General features: G+C 36.5%; 1 protein-coding gene across 2 annotated transcripts in view; it reads left to right on the top strand.

Moving 5' to 3' along the window:
* The first annotated feature begins 15,224 nt into the window (after positions 1-15,224).
* The window catches only part of LOC121300054 (BMP-2-inducible protein kinase-like), a 64,201-nt gene continuing 57,299 nt past the window's right edge, over positions 15,225-22,126 (top strand). For both annotated transcript variants that reach the window (XM_041228427.1, XM_041228419.1), the window contains exon 1: positions 15,225-15,552. In XM_041228427.1, the coding sequence (XP_041084361.1) occupies positions 15,402-15,552 (151 nt within the window). In that variant the 5' untranslated portion in view covers positions 15,225-15,401. The remainder of the gene's footprint in view (positions 15,553-22,126) is intronic.

Raw genomic sequence — 22,126 nt, 5'->3', positions numbered from 1 at the left:
TCCAGTTTTTCTGGAAAAACTTTTTCTGCTCAACTTTTATCTTCCTGCTGTCGTTAACCTTTATTTGTAAAGTTGAATGGAAAATAAAACGCCACCAATGGTTGTGGGGTCGATCCCCGATTAGCTTATCCAGTTAAAGCGCTGCCACTGGGCGCGCAGGCTGAGTCACACAGCTTGGACGGCGCCAGGCTGTGCAAAGAGGCCGAACCTTACTGGTGACCCTGAGGGGGGCGTCACATTGGCTCTGATTCTCCCGGGGTGGGAAACTAGCAGGGATCGCTTATTCTCATCATGCAAAAGTGAACCTTATTGGCCGGACGCCAAGCACATTCAGAGTGGGTAAGAGGCAGGGCTGGTCTCTGTGTTCCGGGATCAGAAGTCTGCCCACCAACGCTCTGGATGCTCAGTGGAACAGTGATTCTGGCTTTAGGCTTGTGAGATCAGAGGACACTCACACACCCTCAGATCGTCTGCTGTGTGGGGATACTGCAGTGAGGAGAAAAACAACATAAGTGGACATTCCAAATTGGGAGAAAATAAATAAAAATAATTGGTCACTAGTTTGTGGGGTCATTGGGCATAACATTTTATTGTGAAATACTGAAAAATTACTGGGGGGAGAGCTTCAGCAGATACATATACAGATGAACAGATAGGTGCCTATACAGTTTAATTTTTTAAGAGTTAAAAACAATAACATGCACAGGTTTTATGAAGCAGTGTATCTTTTTACCTTCTGTGTGTTTTCCAAACCAAATATTGTGCAGAACCAAACGAAGAATCTGTCTTCTTGAATGCAAACAAACAACAGCACTACTTCCACTGTGGTGAAAATAGCATATCCACATTGCTGGGTTTGGTCAATCACCAGTTTGACCTATTTTTATTACCCTCCCTAAACGAAGCCCCACACACCGACTATCTGCAACACAATGCAGGCGGAAATTGAATTGAAGGGGTGATTCATACATTGGACAGTGCTCACATTGCAGGTCCCAATTAGTTTATTTTTAATAGAATAGCCTAAGTACTGGTAATTAGCCTTTTGCCATATTGGTTGGTTTAATTGTATCATACATCTGCATTACTGTGAACAAAATTATATTTTTCCTATACCTTTACACCTTAAAACTACTGTTGCCTAGGGTAGTCTTCTGTTTGCTGAAACTGGTTACTTTAACCCATGCTGTGTTTTATAACGCACTGTATATGAAAAAACTTTAAGAACCCTTTGAATGTGTCCTCCAAAACTAAATAATATATTGCTGGCTGCAAGCAAACCAGCATTTCTTGGAATTTCCACTGGGTGAGACTAGAATTTCCCTGTTCTGGGAATTCTTAAGAAATGTGGATGCAATATCAATTGAAATAGGAAGTAAGAAGTATGTTGTACTGCCCTTTCCTGTTAATGTTCTATAGTTGGCAGATTGTATTGTCTAGACACATTAAGAGCCATTTAGTTTTCATTGGTGCATCTGCATTATTTGGTTTTCATATCAACACAGTATAAAAAGTAACATGTTTTAATAATAATAATTAATATCTTTATTTTTATGTAGCGCCTTTCATAGTGGACCACCATCACAAAGCGCTTTACAGAGAACTGTACATTATATGCAAAGTCACTTAGAATAATGGGATTAGAATATCATGAAAAGAATGTTCTTCATTTTGCAGCTTGTACTCTAACATTAATATTGTTCTTATCATTACTAGTATTTTAAAGGTTATTGCATTTTATTAAGTCCTCTTTCCGAAATACAACTGGATTCATGGAATCGTAACTTATTTGAGATGACAAAAACTAAAACATGGGTGTGTGTTTTATTTTGCATTAAAATAACAATATTTGTTTGTTCTTCATAGGTTTGTGACCAAATGGGGCTTCTAACTAGTAGTGTTTCTGTACCCTAATTCCTTCCTTCTTAAGTAGAACAGTTCCCATTGAAAGCTGCAGTACCGCACAGTTATGCATAACTGTGCTAAATAGAATTCCTTGGTGTCTGTTTACTATATAATTTCCTGGTTTGGTGTTCTGTGTTACTTTACACAATAACAGCTTAGTTTACAGTGTGTTTGTTTACTTTCTCCAAACGTAGTTATACCTGTAAGAACACAGGTTTCCTCCCACATTGGAAGCTGAGCTTGAACCCTAATCAGCATTCCGACTCGGAATCGGAACCCAATCTTTTCATAGCAGCACAAATACCGGTTTGTCTCTTCTGTAGCAGGATTGAGTGTTAAGGAGAGCAAGTTCCTGGTGTCATATCCAGTCACCTGAATCCAAACAAGTAACTCATTTCACAATCCTGAATATCAGCACTTCTGCACAGTGCACACCCCGTCACATGTTTGATACAAAAACAATGTAGATACAATTTAGAATCAGTATTGCTTCTGCTTAATATATTCTGCACTCCCTGAATAAGTGAAATCTCATTTCAAGCTACACTTGATCTCATGAGGTTAGAAACAAAACTGAAACCCAGACCTGAATATAGGGTGTTGGACAGGCAAAATGAAATCAAACATGATTGATTTGTCTTTACAAATCTCCAGGACCACAAATCTTATGACAACAAGCCTACCCCCAACTCAACGATATAAACCATGCAGGGCTCGAAAAATGTCTACACAAACATTTAATTAAAATGTTTTTTTTAACAGTAGCATAAGATGTCTGTCTTAAGGCTTGTATGATAGTGTTTATGGATGATTGATTATAAAAATCAATACATTTTCTTTGATTCAGAGCCAGCATAAGCAAAAAATAATAACAAAAACAAAACACCTTTAGGTTGACAACAATGGGAGCACAATCTTATTGCAGATTGAGCTCTATACATGCTGGTTTTGTCCTGAAATATAGGTCTCATTCCAAGTCCAAACACATTTCAATATGAAATTCTTACAATGGCAATTCAATAAAATGTTAAACAAAACCTGCCAAAATATTCTTCTTTGGAGAAGGTTTCATTTTTAGAGTGTTTGAAGCTACGTTACAATATATGTTCATTTCTGTGAGCTGCAACAGTAAAAGGGATTGATACTGTAAGGACCAATTTGTTTGGAATTTATACATATAGATAATTTTATTATGTTTTTGTGTTATTTAATTCAAAGAATAATGCTGATAAGACTAAATGGCTTTGTGAATTTCCCCCACATGTAGATTTAAATCACTCTGGTTTGCACTCTTTTTTAATCTGATCATCTTAAAAAAAAAAAAAAAAAAACATGTAGTTGGTGTATTTTTTTTCATCTTTTTACAGTTATTTATTTATTTTTGTTAATCAATGGCCAAACGACTGTCTATGTTGTTGTTGCTAGGCAAGATATTGATAAACAATCTAAGAAGAAGTCTAGTCAGGAGCTACAGGATACAGCTGATCAGGAAGGGTGCTGGCTGTTTTAGTTAATAGTGATAAGTTCAAAGTACAAAAAACTCTTCCTATACATCAGCGTACGACCTACTGTATGTTATTTAGTTAACCAGTCAGTTGTTTTCCAGCAAGAATGTTATTGTTTTTTTTTTTTTTATATCCTTTGAAACAGACCTAGAACAAGCTGTTCAGTGTAATGACCTGTCTATAATTAGGCCTGGAAAGCAATGCAAGAGAGAAAATATTATACTGTAAGGGGTCGGGTTTATGAAGTAAGAATTGAGAATCATGGTCAGTCCCAGTTAGGGTTGTAAGCATTCAAAGTAAAGGACATATGAAGCTGGGAAGAAAACAAACAAACAAACAAACAAACAAAAAAAACATAGGCAGAACAGAGGGCTTTCAATTAGTTATACTACCTGGGCACAGTTCTTAGGTGTGTCTTAAGTAGGTAACAGACTGTGTGTACATATATATATATATACACACACACACACAGTGCCTATAGAAAGTCTACACCAAACTTTTTTTTCACATTTTGTTGTGTCAGTGCCTCAGAGTTTCATGCATTTAAATGATGATCTACACACTACTCCACACTGTTAAGGGGAAAAAAGTTTCTATTGAGAAAAAAAATATATACTAAAAATACAAAACTGAAAGATCATAATTGGATAAGTCTCAACTCCCCTGAGTTAATACTTGGTGGGTGCACCTTTGGCAGCAATTACAGCTGTGAATCTGTTGGGATAGGTCTCTACCAACTTTGCACACCTACATTTGGCAATATTTGAGCATTCTTCTTTACAAAACTGTTCAAGCTCTGTCAAATTCCTTGGAGAGCGTTGATGGACAACAATCTTCAAGTCATGCCACAAATTTTCGATTGGATTTAGGTTGGGGCTCTGACTGGGCCACTCAAAGACATTTACCTTTTTGTTCCTTTGCCACTCCAGTGTAGCTTTGGCTGTATGCTTTGGGTCGTTGTCATGCTGAAAGGTGAACTTCCATCCCAGTTTCAGCTTTCTTGCAGAGGGCAGCAGGTTTTATCAAGGACTTCTCTGTATTTTGCTCCATTCATTTTCCCTTCTATCCTGACAAGTGCCCCAGTCCCTGCGGATGAGAAACATCCCCATAACATGATGCTGCCACCAACATGCTTCACAGTAGGGATGGTGTTCTTTGGGTGATGCGCTCAATTTTAGTTTCTTCAGACCACAAAACTTTTTGCCATTGGCCTCTTGGCAGCCTCTCTGATCAGTCTCCTTCTTGCTCGGTCATCCAGTTTGGAGGGATGACCTGATCTAGGCAGGGTCTTGGTGGTGCCATATACCTTCCACTTCTTAATAATCGTTTTGACCATGCTCCAAGGGATATACAAGGCTTTGATATTTTTTTTATACCCATCTCCTGATCTGTGCCTTTCAACAACTTTGACCTGGAGTTCTTTCGAAAGTTCCTTGGTGCTCATGGTTGAGTCTTTGCTTTGAAATGCACTACCCAGCAGAGGGAACCTACAGGAACTGTTTAATTCATCCTGAAATCATGTGAATAAGTACAATTTAACACAGATGGAGGCCAATTAACTTGGTGTGTGATTTTGAAGGTGATTGGTTACTCCTGAGCTAATTTAGGATTGCCATTACAAGGGAGGTAGACATTTCTCCAACCAAGCTATTTCAATTTTTATTTTTAATTAATTTTCTACAAATTTCTAGAATATTTTTTCACTTGGAAGTTGTGGGGTAGGATGTGTATATAAATAAAAAAAATATAAACTATTTTAATGCGTTTTAATTCCAGGCTATAAGGCAACAAAAGGTGAAAATGTTGAAAGGGGGTGTAGACTTTCTATAGGCACTGTAATTTATACCAAAAAAGTCATACATTTACCATAGGCAAACCTTTCCCTTTTGTAATGTCTGTTTGCAGACTCTATTGTGAATAGTAGGTGGAACCAGACACAGCTCCCATTTTTTGTCACAAGCCCAGATGGAAATGTGTCATTAACCTACAACAAGACTGGCAGTTTTACAGTGATCATAGCTTTCTATAATGAGTACCATTGCTATCAACAGTATAGGATATGTAATGGGGTTGCAATATTGCATACAGCCACAGGTTCTCATAAAGATAAAAACAGTATGTGCCATCTGATAAGGCAGCAAGGTTATACAAGGCTAATATATCAGATTACAAAGATGGTTCAGTTTTGACTAATATAACCACTTGATAACACCTGTGTGTCTTGTTTTAGTTTGACAAAACAAAACTGGAAAAAAAAATGCAAGATCTCTCTGCAATCCTCACAAACATGCAGTATCATAAAATGTGAGTGCTAATTTTAACAAGTCATTCTTCCGGCTAATTTGTAAAACTAAGCAGACATGTACTTGGTAGGTTATTATTGCTATTAAAAAATAATGTGTAATGCTGAGAACTCAATGCCCAGAGGAACTACATTTGTTAGTACTGTACATACATAACCTCCATCATCTCAAGAAAGTCTTTCTCATCTCAAGTTGTATTGGCGCCACATCTGAAGTTCTAAGGCTAATTAGTCACCATGTACAGTGGCTTGCGAAAGTATTGTCCCCCCTTGGCATTTTTCCTATTTTGTTGCCTTACAACCTGGAATTAAAATGGATTTTTATTTGGATTTCATGTAATGGACATACACAAAATAGTCCAAATTGGTGAAGTGAAATGAAAAAAATAACTTGTTTCAAAAAATTCTAAAAAATAAATAACGGAAAAGTGGTGCGTGCATATGCATTCACCCCCTTTGCTATTAAGCCTCTAAATAAGATCTGGTGCAACCAATTACCTTCAGAAGTCACATAATTAGTTAAATAAAGTCCACCTGTGTGCAATCTAAGTGTCACATGATCTGTCACATGATCTCAGTATATATTCACCTGTTCTGAAAGGCCCCAGAGTCTGCAACACCACTAAGCAAGGGGCACCACCAAGCAAGCGGCACCATGAAGACCAAGGAGCTCTCCAAACAGGTCAGGGACAAAGTTGTGGAGAAGTACAGATCAGGGTTGGGTTATAAAAAAATATCCGAAACTTTGAACATCCCACGGAGCACCATTAAAGCCATTATTAAAAAATGGAAAGAATATGGCACCACAACAAACCTGGCAAGAGAGGGCCGCCCACCAAAACTCACGGACCAGGCAAGGAGGGCATTAATCAGAGAGGCAACAAAGAGACCAAAGATAACCCTGAAGGAGCTGCAAAGCTCCACAGTGGAGATTGGAGTATCTGTCCATAGGACCACTTTAAGCCGTACACTCCACAGAGCTGGGCTTTACAGAACAGTGGCCAGAAAAAAGCCATTGCTTAAAGAAAAGAATAAACAAACACGCTTGGTGTTCGCCAAAAGGCATGTGGGAGACTCCCCAAACATATGGAAGAAGGTACTCTGGTCAGATGAGACTAAAATTGAGCTTTTTGGCCATCAAGGAAAACACTATGTGTGGCACAAACCCAACACCTCTCATCACCCCAAGAACACCATCCCCACAGTGCAGCATGGTGGTGGCAGCATCATGCTGTGGGGATGTTTTTCATCGGCAGGGCCTGGGAAACTGGTCAGAATTGAAGGAATGATGGATGGCGCTAAATACGGGGAAATTCTTGAGGGAAACCTGTTTCAGTCTTCCAGAGATTTGAGACTGGGACGGAGGTTCACCTTCCAGCAGGACAATGACCCTAAGCATACTGCTAAAGCAACACTCGAGTGGTTTAAGGGGAAACATTTAAATGTATTGGAATGGCCTAGTCAAAGCCCAGACCTCAATCCAATTGAGAATCTGTAGTATGACTTAAAGATTGCTGTACACCAGTGGAATCCATCAAACTTGAAGGAGCTGGAGCAGTTTTGCCTTGAAAAATGGACAAAAATCCCAGTGGCTAGATGTGCCAAGCTTATAGATACATACTCCAAGAGACTTGCAGCTGTAATTGGGGTGAATACTTATGCACGCTCAAGTTTGCTGTTTTTTTGTCTTATTTCTTGTTTGTTTCACAATAAAAAATATTTTGCATCTTCAAAGTGGTAGGCATGTTGTGTAAATCAAATGATACAAACCCCCAAAAAATCAATTTTAATTCCAGGTTGTAAGGCAACAAAATAGGAAAAATGCCAAGGGGGGTCAATACTTTCGCAAGCCACTGTAACTCAATGTACAAGAGAATAAAAATACAAAATATACAGGAGCTGGGCAAAAAAAGGAACACCTGGAATATATAACAAGTTCTTTTTTGTGTAAATGTGCTGGCTGCCTCTTTCATGATTGATTCATTTGTTATGCAAACAGAATTTCTCTCCTAATATATAAAAGATGTATATTCCTGCTGCAAGCCAGTCTCTGGCTCTGTACGTACAAAGGCATATTTGATATACCCAGAGGGTACTTGGAGAAGATTGGTAATTGCTTTGTTATTCAATCCATTCTTGGAAACACTTTTCTGCAGATTTCCACCCGAAACCTCTAAAGGAACAGGGTGCTAATAATTGAGGAATGGTCATGAATCCCTCCAGAACAATTTACACATCCTTTCAGTCTTGTCACATGAAATCAATAACAGTACCATTGCAGGTGTTTCCATTTTTGTCTCCATCCCAAGTATCATTCATAAGATGTGACATTGGCTTTGTTATTGCTTATTGAGCTGGAGCAATGCCTCCAGGCAAAAGCGGATTGTTCTAAATTAAATCCATATCATCATGAGAGAAGTTGTACTAAACATTAAAAATACTGCCAACACACATATCTGTCATTGGAGCAGTCTTGTCATTCTCTTTCTTCGCTACCACTTTTCTGCTGCCAAGCATAGTAAGGTTTTACTAATCACTTTGGAGTCAATTAAGCTGAAAAAGGTTTTGTTAATACGTATGTCTGACAATTTGGTTATAGAGACACATTTAGAGTGCTAGTCAAGGTTTAAAAATCTTTTTTTTTTATTAACACCATAGCAATATTATCACTGGTCCACCTTTTGTTGATCTTTTCGTTCTTGTATTCCATACTTAAATCTGTAATATACAGATACAGCACCATAGAAATGTTTCTGCTGTATCTTGATACCAACTGCAGTAGTTTCACTAGAAAGACCTTGCAGAGTGATAGAGACCAGAAAAAAAACAAAAAAAAAACTGTTTGACTTCATTTTATCTGTATATCCTGATTGATGTGTACAATACACGCAAAGAGCCAAACGCAAGCAAGGAGGATCAGTGATAAAGATGCACACTCAAATATTTATTTTCCTTATCTTGGTTAGCACAGATTTAAATGGACCACACAAACTCTTGATGTGAACGGTCAAATAGTATTATGTTACATTTTAAGAACCAGCTTAGTTTGGTTCTGAATTACAGGTTGGTGTGTTTTCTTCACTGGACATTACCAAAGTTATAAGAAAACAAAGACGCATAATACCACTTCCATAATCGATATAAAAAAAGGGATAAAAGTATTTTAGAAAGACACCCAGATTTGTATACACTTAATAGTATTGGGTTACTGTTAGGTATTTCAATTGGCTCATATTCTAAACACGAAATTCCCTTAGAACTAGAACGATTGCGTTTATACGCATACCTAGAACAACCACGAGCAGTCAATTTCACCAGTGTATTAAAAACAACATAAACATTATAATATGAATATAGGACAAACTATTGAATATAAGTTGTAGTTTTATTCAGCAATGTCATATAAAGCATCTACACAATCGCAACATTGTAAATAAATTGACATTTGAACTGAAATGTGTTTATATAGACATATTATGTAAAGCGCAACTTGGAAAAATGGTAAAAAAATGAAATAAACAAATATTTGAAAATAAATTTGCGAACATAAAAAACTGTACAACAATGTAAAAAAACTGTACAATATATATATATATACTATATATATCTATATATATATATTATATATATATAATATATATATAAAAATGGGTTTATATTGCCTACATAACAAAACGCATATACACAACTGAAGCTAAGTGTTTATACAAAGACATACTATAATTGAAATGATATGAATAAATAAACATTTGAACAGAATGGGCTTCATATACAAAGTCTTACCCGAAGGTAAGTGTCTGGCACAAATCACACAGATCCTGTGCTTTTCAACATATGCAGTGACCCTCTTTGCACATTTGGCACAGCTATCAACAGTCTTGTTGCCATTGAATTTTGCAACCTGGCATTGTTGTCTCTTGCGGCTGGCACTGGGTTCATCTGCACCTTCAGCTGCAGCTGGCTTATCAGTCTTTTGCTTAAAATATGTCTGGCGAAGCTCTTCGGCTAACTTCAGTATGAAGTCTCTCCTTCCTATGTTTTCACCAGTAGAGAACAAAGGCATTGATAGCTGCGAGATCCAGAACATTGTAAAAAAAGACCTGGACAGACCACCTCCGAGAACCAACTTTTATAGAACATTTCCTTGCCATCTGATCTAAACTGTCAACTCCATACTTTGTTGAATTGTAGAACTCAACAGTCTCTGGGTGTTTTGTTTTACTTGTCCCGATCACAACTGATGGATGAAGGGAGCTAAGAATAATCACATTCTTTCTCAGCTTGCATTTCTAAACAGTCAGTGTGCAGTCAATATTTGAGGATTTTGTACTGTTGTGTTTGCAAGTTTTTTTGCAGATGATGGTAGTTCTCTTCTTTGCTTATTCATTGTTCCAATCAGGCTTGTTTTTTTTCTTCTGCAGTTCTTTTGCCAATTGCAATTAAGTAAAAAATTGTCAGTGGTAACATTCCTACCTTTCCTTAAATAGGGTCCAAGTAGCCGAGGTACCACAGTTTCATTGTCCAGCTGGGCAAGTCTCATCCTTTCCCAAGTAGGGGTAACCATTTACCAAATATTTAGACTGGACTTTCACTGCCTGCCAAAACCTGATCCTGAATTTTTCTGGTTTATTAGCTGTTGTTAATGAAGCAGGTCATAATTTCAGATGCCTGGGCAATTTGTCATTTTGAAGTCGGGCACTTCTTGTTTGCTTCAGATCGAATTGTGGAAATCGCAGTATTTCACAAAAGTGATTCCGTGGCATTGCCTCTGAAAAAAAAGCAACTCCCCACTTACTGGACAACAAACTGCACTGCGAGACTGATGGAAGCAAATGCTCCACGGGCATATACTAATGGAACTTCCCTCAAAATATTATATTCACCCATTCTACCTGCAGCTTCAATGCCAGGATTTATAATGTTCCAAACAGTGCCATCGTTACCAGCCTCTTGATAGACGATCACACAGACAGACAGCCAGACACCATGAGCTGTCAAGGCTCTTTGAAACAATAGAAATGTCAGAAGACTGCTCACTTGAGGAATGCAGACTGATATTATCAAATTTCAGTATATGGTGACAACTTCCGATTGATAAATACAAATAATACCGCAACACTTCATTGTTATAATGTTTTATAAGCAGCAGTCAATTTCACCGTTGCTGGTCGGAATAGATATGACAGTATTTTATCTCCCTAATTTTTTGCAGCTATGCGATTCTTTCTTTGTCAAGGTAATTAGTACATATATTTAGGAAAAGTCAGGAAAGCACAGCTCCGGATATTAAACACACACACACGCCGCAATTTAAATTTAAATTCCAAAAAATGGTCAAAATGACCGCCTTGGTCGTTTTAGTGTTGAAACGACCAATTAAATAGTTTTAATTAAATAGTTTTCATTTATGTGTTTTTAAAAAAAGTTTAAGCACAAGATTAGCTATAGTTATGTCATACTGCTTGCACTGGAGAGGATAGGGAATAGCAGACACATTCAAGTCAAATAGAAGTATAAAAAAGACAAAACCTGTAAGTTTGGCATTCATTCTGCCAGGAATAACAACACATCTACTAACTGCTAACAGTGTTCTCGTTAAAAACATATCTATTTCAATAGCTAAACTAATCTGCACTTGTCACATTTGTCTACCAATTTTTAGTTCTCAGAGGGGAGTGCTGTATTTGGTGACTGCTCTGGCTGAATTTTACTGACAAACTGACTCCATTTATTTGCATCTAATGATCAATTGATATTTAAAGGCACAGTACCCACAAGGTTATTGAAATTTATCATTTCTGACACATAGTATTTAAGGAAGTTGTAACACAAATAAAACATTTCCTGTAAAAAGGGTTTTAAAAGAATATCTACATTGTGTAACTTTTTTTGGTTTGTTTACAACCTACAGTGACATTTGAAGTTGATATTCATAACCTTCTGTTGTGGCACCCAGTAGCAGAAAAATGCCTGTTTTGCTCAAGAAGGCTTCAATGAGGGAATGTAAACAAAATGGACAGCCATCAAGATCTGTTTTTGCTGAAATACAAAGAATGCAAAATTATAAACAAGTGATAAAACCCAGGAATCAAGAATATAGCTGAACATAATTGAGAGACACTACCGCTTTCATAGAAATGTTAATACAAACTGTGTCCGTTCTTCTGAAGGTATTTAAAGATTAGCATGCTAGTTAAATAATCATGATGATTATACTACCAAATGCATCTGGAAATCATTGTATTTTATTGATGTTGTTTTGGATTTGTTTTTAAAGCATTTACTGTATTGAAGATGCACAAGGACTCCAGTGTTGCCACAGCATTCAGATAGTGTCAGCAAGTTCTTTTGTACAGCTTCTTCTATCCCTGTGTGTCACTCGATGTTTTGTACGGTTTTGTCTCTTTGTTGGGGCTCTTTGTCTTGGTACACAGCAGTGATGGCACTTTCTGGGTAATAAAGAATTAAAGTGGTGCCAGCAAGTGCAAAAAGGTTAAACAGGAGAGACGAAACTGGGCACAAGCCCAAGACTAGGACTCTATGACAGATCTGAATCTGGGAGAGAGCGACAGAGAGATGTGCAAGTACTTTACTGTATATGAAAATGAAGCACCAATAATCCCAGTCCTCATCACACGTTAGCCCCCAAAACTTCACATACTGTAAATTATGAGGTCTCCTTACATTTTGACCAATTAATTAAAATGTCCAACACCTGGAAGAAGATAAATGTTGCTAACACACACAGTTAGGCTTTGTTTAGTTTCCCCGCTACTATATATCTTCAAACGAAAAATGACCATATCAGTGGAACTCACTTTTTCAATACGATATTAATAACGCCTCTCTGCTTATAAAGATTGAAATTTAAGAATGCTGTTCTGTTCGTAGAAGCAATAAATTATCATGATAAAACTATGGATCATTTTTGTCTCTTTAACCCTTACCTCCTCAGTGAGGGAACAGCACCTGTTAAGAGATATTGCACCTGGAGTCCCAGGGAGCTTCCTCACAACTAGCACCTGACAGTGTCTATGCAAACAAGCAGCCCAATGTTCTGGATTGAATCTAAATATTTCATGCACATACTTTTAAAATAATGTATCGAACATTTTAAATATGATGATTCATACCATACTATCTTGTTTTGGTGAAACTTCAGCAGAAACAACATTCACACATTTTATATATATATATATATATGTGTGTGTGTGTGTGGAAATAGTGCTTGTTCACAGTTGTGACTCACTTTCACGTTTTAATCTTTAAACTTCAAAGACTATTCATAAAACATGAAATGTAGCCTCAATATCCTATTATTAGTACATTCTAGTAGGTGCGTCGCTACGTTTTTATGATTTCTGAATTGTACTGAATACTTTATATATTAATTAAAAAGTATGTTGCTTCAACTTTTAAATACTTTTTATTTCTGTCCACATATAAAAAAAATGGGGACACTGAAGACACAGATTTAGCTTACATGCCTATGACTGAGTGCTAGAACTGAAGAGCAGCTTCTGAATTCAGAGTATGTGAATCATTGCTGTAAGAACTAAAACTTTTGAGAGACTGGACCTGAATGCTTTCATCTTATATCTTACTAGAAAGTCAGTGTTTCATAAACCGTGTCTTTAAATCTGCATATATTTTACAGAATCTCTTGAAAATAACTACAACTTTTGGGATGGGCTAGCAGAAAACATTGAAAATATGCAACAGATACAGACATAATTCATATACTGTACTTCACAACCCATTTATTATGGAGAATTATACTTACATGGGTCTTAGAAATCTGAAACCATTACCTTAGAAACCCATTGTTTTTTAAAAAAAACAATAACTGGATTATAGATCCTTGAGTATACATATATACCAAGACTTCTGAATGCATATGTGATATTGCACACAATAAGGATAGTGTTGCATGCAAACTATGAGCTGAACATTTTAAAAATGTATTTGATTGTAACTGTCTTGGAGTATAGTTTTGGAAAGGAATGTTATATACCTCTGTCAACTACCTTACCCTTGCACCAGACCAGACCATTTATAGTATGGTAATATTATAGGAATTTATTATCGGTAGATCTTAATCACAGCCATTACCTTTAATAATTTATATCGGATGCTTAATATAAACTATTTAATAGATCAAATATATATATATATATATAGTATATATATATATATATATATATATATATATATATATTTCTCGAGCTGACAAATATAAAAAATACTTTAATTATTTATTATTTTTTGTCGTACGCATGACAAACATGTTTTCAGGGATTTATAGCTAGAAATTATTTTGGGGGAATGTAAACTATCTTTCTGATACAATTGGATGTACATACTGCAAGGCTAAACTATGACCTAATTCTGTTTTATCGAACGTTTACATTTTTTACAATTTGTTACTGTTCATTAACTGTTTTGTAATTGTTTATATTCCGTTTATTACGGTATTCTCATTATTCAAAGCACTATTTAGTCAAAGAGGATGTTTATATACACTAAAACATGCCTTACAGTTTTGTGAATGGCCCAGTATTTTTGTTGTACATAAAATATTTAACAAGTCAACCACAGTTCTAAAGAATTCAATGAGATTCTGACTTTCTTGGTGTGTTATGCTGTATAAAAGAAACGATGTATGTGTCAGCGACAATAAGCAATGTTGCGTGTCACCCTTACTGGTGAGCGAGGTTTTCACATCTAGCATAAACACCGTTCAGATTCAACCGTCCTGACACTACATGTTCCTTCGCCGCTTTTTGAATCTGTCAGTGCCTCTTGGCTCCTTCTCAACCAAACAAGGAAGAAGAGGAGATATTTTAATTGGCATTTATTTTGCCCCATCAGAGAGAGGCAGTGCCTAAAAGCCACCTTTATTCACCAATCATCATAGGGACAAAGCAGGCCTTAGCTGGGTTAGGTTTAATCAGGCGTATTGGGTAATAACAAACCACCCACCCTTTTTGTGCTGGGAGTCACGAGAGTTACAAGTTTCACGGAATGGGTCAGAGAATAATGCTGCGAGACTTGAAATGACCGTTTAGGATTTATTTTCGGAAATATTGCTAGAAATCGTTAGTAATGTGTTTTGTTAGTCGAATGTAGCTGCAGTTTAGCTGCGTTAGTGTGTAAGTGTTATAGTGTAAAGGGAAGTGGGGAAGTCGTGTTGTGTTGAACGGAGACTAGAGAGGAGGCGTTTCCTTTGCTTTGGCTTAATGTGGCTGAGTTTTCATAACAGGATCTTCACACTCCTGAACCCAAGCAATGCAATTAAGGGTTTTAAATTGAATTATACATATAATACATAATTCTATTAACTATTTCAGTTTCAGTTTGACATTTGAAAACTGAAACTCGGTAATCAACGTTATATATATATATATTATATATATATATATATATATATATATATATATATATATATATATATATATATATATATATATATACATTGCTTAGATGTAACCTTCAATATAATGTGCATTAACCCACCTGATTTGGGTTTAATGGTTTGTACAGGTCCACTTTGCCATTCGAATTGGAAATTTAGAAAGCACATTGAAGTGCTAGAGAAGAGACACACTGACAATCGCACATTTGAACTGGAGGTACAGTGGCTTGGTACAGTAAGTAGTGTTTGGGAGGCGGTTATTTAGTTTTCAAGAATGAAGAAGTTCTCCCGTATGCCAAGGTCAGAGAGTGGTGGTCTAGGAGGAGGATCTGGGTCCGGTTCGGGTTCCGGAGTCAGTAATTACATTGGAAGAGTGTTTGGTGTGGGCAGATACCAAGTCACAGTGGAAGAATTGATTGCTGAAGGTAAGCTGTTTTTGTTACCTACCATTTTTCTTTATCATTTTAAAATGTGTACTGGAGTGCTTGGGTTTGTAGAGCTACATTTCAAAATATTCGCATGTTTTGCCATATTCAGTATTTTTCTTGATTTTTCTTGCCAATAGTACGTTGACAAGTGTAGCACTAGCAGATGACAAAGCACCACCCTCCGTAAGAACAAAGAGTACTTAATTAAACCTCGAGATGTATATTTAAAAACTAAACACACGTTGCTCCAGGATACCATATGCAAAATCACTTTTACTAAACGTTGACTTCTTTATAGAGAGTTGTACAACAACATTTATATTGTAAATAAAGTTCGTATTTTGACATGGAGGATTGTTTAAAATTGCAAGGCAGCTCACAGTTGGTAAAACAGTCCAATTACAGTTAGCTGTTTACCCCATAGAAATGTTTATTTTATAGAAAAAATAAGAATTTGAGTCCTCTGTTAACTTCTCGAGGAATATCATACAACAGGAACATCAACATCGGCCCCTATCTTGAATTAAAAAAAAAAAAAAAAAAAAAAAAACAGTAGAGGCCACTGGCCCTAAATGTTATACCATTCTGTACTCTCGGTATCGTGTGCAGTCATACATTCTGACTGCATTTCCTATGGAACATAGGAGGCATTTTACTAAAAATATAATCTGATGTATGAACATTCTAGAAAATTGGGATCATGTTGGCCTGCCATGCACGAGTTACAGAACACATGTTTAACCACATGTTTATTAATTGGGTACATTGCGTGTGGAATGGTCATGTAACATTGAGCTGCAGAGTGTCCCATGTCATCATCTGGTATGGTTTTATTATTGCAACTTACCAGAACTTTCTACACAGTACTATACAGAGATGCTTAATATTGCTGTGGCATCCCATTCCTCTTGTTTTATAGCCTCCCTTCTATATTATGTTGAGGATCTTGTGTTGCTTTTTTTACTTAAATTGAGAAATGCTGTTCATGGACAACACAACATTAAAAGCTTTGGTTTTCACTCTTTGAAATGTAATGTGATATATTTTCAAAACATTTACTCCAGTCTTTAACTTATTTTTAGTGAACCCCCCCCCCCCCAAAAAAAAAAAAAAAAAAAAATTTATTTTTTTTCCACAAACTAGTCGTTTAAAAAAAAAAAAAAAAAAAAGTTAATGCCTGGAGTAAACACTTTCAAAATATACCCTTAATCACTGTTTTAATGAGGACTAGCAGATGAGCTTGGAAACTGGTAATGGAAAATTATACATATAATACATAATTCTATTAACTATTTCAGTTTCAGTTTGACATTTGAAAACTGAAACTCGGTAATCAACGTTATATATATAAAAAAAAAAATCATTTTTTGATTAGACAGTTCAATTGAATCATTAAGTTGAACTGTTTTGATTTGGTCTGAAGGTACAATGTACTAATGACTTTCGTTCAGTTTATATTCAGTTGTTCAATATCACTGCAAATGCTATGTGATTCTACTTCCTGATACTGTAAGTAGCAATTAGGGAGAAATCTGTTGTATTAATGAAACTATACACCAAAGATTTGTATTGCATGTCACATTAATAAAGCATTTTAGTGTGTTCTGCATTCTTCAGCACATTGGTGAAGGCATTACAGTTCAAAGTAATTTGGTGCAATTTATTTTATTTCATAAAATTATCAGTATAAAAGTATCCCCAGTAGATCCTTTGCCAAGTCATCTGGGTATCGAAATCAAGGTAAAGTATTATATTAATTTGTCATGATAGGGTTAATAAAAACTCCATAAGCAAGGTGTGGCCTAGATGTGTCGCACTAGGCCAAAAATCTTTATCTCACTGAGAAATAAAAAAAAAAAAATGCATGTTCAGACACAGCTACAGTCTATTGGAAATAAAAAAAACAAAACAATTGGTTCTCACTAATCTGTTTTGAAGAATGGATGTGGCACAAGGTTGACCTTGTTTCAGTCTACTGTATGACAACATTTGGCCTTCAATGAAAAGCAATGGCTTTGCTTACAAGCTCACTCAATCTTGTCATGCGAGACCTTACCTTTGTGGTACTGATTTTCCATCCACATGTTTGGGTTGTAATGCACTTCAAAATAGTGGTGTTGCCCATGGCAGGTTTACCCAAAGAAATAATTTTGGCACCACCTGCTGTATCTGGAGTGAACAGCCTGGGGTACCTTTAAGTTATTCAGGTCTAAAATAGAACATTCTACAAAAGTGATAATAAATTCAGTAAAACACACAACGCCTACAGTATGCAAATGGATGCTAAATATAGAAATGTTTACTGTAAATGTGCATGTACTGCAATCCATAGTTTTTAGTACAATAGTCACTTGCTAAACCTGACATGTATGGGGACAGACAGTTTGTCCGAAATAATGAGGTGTCCATTGTTCCAGCAGGTAGTGTACAATAAATAGAAATTGAAAAAAAAAAAAAAAAAAAAAATAAATAAACCCTAAAGAAACCCATTGGTGATGCTCCTAAATGAATACTGGAGTTTCACAGCTTGGCAGTTTATATCTGTCTGTGTGAAGGGAGGTGGGGAGGGTTCATCCAAGTTTTCCAGTTGGCAAACAGTCAGTAATGGTTGTTCAGTGATACAGTTTGTACTGTAGATGAAAAAAGCATGACTCAACATTTACATTGCTGTTGTCTTTGTAAAGCAGATGGTGTCTCTGAACACCTTTAGAAAATTAAAAAAAGGGCAGGACTGTGCTAACAAAACAGCCAGCTATTGTAACTGTGCTGTTCCTGTTTGAAGTACCCACATTTCCCCCAGTCTGTATTCCCAGAGCATTCTGAGTAAATGTTCCACTCCCTGCTTTGGAGAGCATTGGGAGACATACAGATGTCTATAAATGGTTGCTGGTCCTTATACCTATGCAAAGAGATTGTGACTTGTTCCATTAAAGTGGAAATGGCCCTAATTTGATTGCTAGCAATTGATCTTCTGCAATTACATGTCCTTGCTGTTCTTAACTGTAGAGTAACTGTATTCCTAACACATTTTGGAAAATGACTCAGTAGTATCAGCTTCCAGCTCTAGAAGGCTTTTATCAGACAGTAGATGCCTGCTGGAACGTCACAGCATCAACTGTGAGTCAATCTTAAGAAAACATTTAACCATTTCGTTTTATAAGTCATGTAGTTCTAATTTCCTTTCCTAGTTCAGCAAGTCTCGGGCAGTATTAGAATTACCCTTGGCTTGATTGTCAATATACTGTACAATGTGCCAAAAAAATATATCAATTTTTTTTTCAAGGCATCTTGTACTCTGTCAGTGTTGGGCAGCTACTGTACTGTATGGATTTACTGTTTGTTTTGTGGAAAAGTATTATGTCTTCTGCTAAGCGCATTCATGCCTGATAGATTACTTGCGTTCCGTGACCAAATGGAAGGAAATTACTGTGGTTCATCTTTAACAAGTAAAGCAAATGTTTTGGATCTCTGTCAAAAACTCCTATTGAAAAACATGTAACCATTTATGGATGCCAACATCATTGACACTGGTTGCCTTTTACCTTAGTCCTACTGTCAGGCACTACATTTCTGTATTAAATACTGTTAGGACAAAGAGATTCTCATTTGTATACAGCATTTGTTGTTGAGATCAGTGGAATCAAGCATTTTCACTGTGTTGCTGATGCAGGTCAGCTCAACAGTGCCTACAGTAACAATAGTAAAGTAGGGCTTGCGTTTGCCAAGGAAATATGTTCTTATTAAAAGCAAGAAAGCACAAAACAAATTATCATATTCAAGTGGAAGATGACAGCATGATTTACACTAAATATTAGCCTGCTATCTAAAGGTCCAGATCCTTGTTTGTAGCTTTGTGTGTGTTTCCTGTTAAATGCTAACAGTGTGATGTTACAACACTGTTTTTCCCTTTGTTTTGCTTCCCTGTATCTTGGGGTGTGCAGCATACATTCAAAACATTCTGTTGCAGTACGTTCATACTGTAGGATGGCCAGAAGGCTTCAAAGATAAGGTAATACAGTTCTATCCTCTGTTCCCTGTTCCTTTCATTTCTGCAAAACACTGAAAAGGACAGGCAAGCACAGCTGTTGTTAATTAAAAACTGTTAAATATAAAAGTAAACACAAATCATACACCCTCTGTTTGTTTGTGAAGGCTTCTAGCACCAGTAACAAAAAGTGTTAGCTGTGGACAGACCAAACGTTCCGAGCATTTCCTGTCATGTAATGTGCTTGCACTGTAGTTACGTCATTTTGTTTTGTATTTGTAAGACTTGCTGTGCTCTCAATTTTGCAGATGATTATCCATGCTTTACATAAGTCATTAAACCATTACAACCATAACAATACAGTCAAATTAATAAAAACAAAGATAAATAAAACGTCAGCATAGAAACTCGAACAGTGAGATCATTTCATTGCTGTAGTTCTGGGGATTCATTTAGATAGTTTTTAAAGCTTCATGGCGGGGGGGGGGGGGGGGGGGGGGGGGGGGGGGGGGAAATCCAGTTGCTTGCAGTGCTGATCACACAAAGGGCGTTTGCTAGATTTGTTTTCTTAGCCTACAGTGTACAGTACATGTTATGTTAATATAGTGTTGTATTTTATTAGGTTTATATAAAGTCTCATGCAACTGGGCATGCTGGTGGGAAACAATTCTGTGATGGCTGATCTGTCTGATTGATGGCATGCTTGTTTATTTTGCTGAGCTATGTTTGCACCCCAAAGGAGTGACAAGGGTTAAGAAATGTGCTCTGTAAAATATATCAAGAAATTCATTGATAAGCATACATCACAGGATGCATATATGTCAAGGATTTCCATAACGCTGGTCCTTATTCAAGCTGAGTGATGGGTTGTTCTTCCTTGGTTCCCCTAAAGAGTGTTGTAGTACATTAACTGCGGTTATGTCCTGTTCCTGAACAATGCACCGATCATCTATTAAAGCCAAGAAGTTTTTTTTGCTTTAGTGCACATTACGCAGATTGAAATGTCATAATCAATGCTGGTTTGAATTAACTGATGGTTAACAGAAAAGTGAAAGCAAAACACTGCTTACCCTTAACTGAAAATATAGTTTATTTTTTCACTGACTGTTGAAACCACCCCTGAGAGTCCTTTTTTGTTTTTATTTTCATGAGTTGGAACAAATCCTGCAAAAGTCTATTCAAAGAACTGATTAGTTAGAAATAAGCTTAAGGAAGCATACTTAGACTGCGCTGTAAACGTTTTTCTCTCTTCATTAAAACATAAAGGCAAATTAGAAGCAGTTATGCGTGTCTAGAAATCCAGCTAACAGGTGATGCGCATTACCAGGAAAAAAAAAAAAAAACAGGTTTCCACAGCAGAGTTATATATAAAATCTGTTTTTTAAAAATTTAAATAGATTCTTTTGTTTTTCAAATTATGGAACATGTTTAATAATACCATAGTTGTAGCCCTACCTGCAAATAATGGAAATTTTACATTCTTAGGATGTTGTATATGGTGGTTTGTGAATAGTTAGACCTATGCACTAAACAAATTACCCTACTCAGCTCAGTCCACACAGTTGTCATGCTGATGTGCTAAGGAGTCCGCCCTGTGGTTGATCCCTGGAGCCAGCATTGCAGCCGTTATGTGCGCTGATGCACCAGGGAGGCAAAATAGGCTGATCCCTGGAGCCAGCATTACACTTCAGCAATCAACACAAGGCAGAAGGATATGGAAGGAAACGGATCACATTAGTTTACAGTAAAATAAGCTGTCTAGTTAATCTTGGTGAGAGCTGATCCCAATATCAACATGAAGTTTTAACACCTAATCTCATGTAATGGAAATCTTGAACTTGTTTGGGTAATAAAATAAAATAGGTTAATACAAATGCAATGTGGGATGTATAACTTGATTTTACATTCTTAATTATTACTTTTTAAATCTGTTCAACTACCATTTTGTCAGTGGTTTACACTGTTACTACTGGAATTTACAGTACTGTAGTAGTATTATGTCTCTATTGATGTATTTCGACATTGCATTTAAATTTATTTGAACAAATTATTTAGAAACTTTGAAAAACAGAGCAGTTTCTAGCAGAAATAAGGGTTATTTTGAAACTAAACCTCTGTGTCTTTATCAGTGTTCAATTGTAAAATCAATTGTAAAAGTATTTTAAACACAAAGGTGCTTTTGGTCTTACGGGGGGGGGGGGGGGGGGGGGGTACTTTCAATGTGAATCAATACCAGTCAGTGTGAGCTATACCACGATTTTTATGGTGTATGTATAATAGAAAAAATACATATCAATCCATTTATGCAGCTTTTACACACACTTGTCAGAGCGCTGCTTTGCTGGACAACCACTGTTTATTGCAGAGAGGTATTGGTGAATTTGTGCGACAGTGCTGTCTGTCCATCAGCTAAAAAAACAGTCATAATCATAAATAGAAAAAAACATCATTTGGTAATATGGCTAAAGCAGTTGTTTTGGCCATGCAGATGGAGTTCCTTGTCAGTGGACAGTGTAGAGCGCAAACTAGAAATGTGAGCGAGCTGGGCGGGTTTTAAGGTCATGTACTTGCTTTATGTGCATTAAA

This window comes from Polyodon spathula, chromosome 2 (genome assembly GCF_017654505.1).
Source record: "Polyodon spathula isolate WHYD16114869_AA chromosome 2, ASM1765450v1, whole genome shotgun sequence".
Lineage (NCBI taxonomy): Eukaryota > Metazoa > Chordata > Actinopteri > Acipenseriformes > Polyodontidae > Polyodon > Polyodon spathula.
Note: the sequence above shows the minus strand (reverse complement) of the source record. Positions and strands in the feature narration are given on the sequence as shown.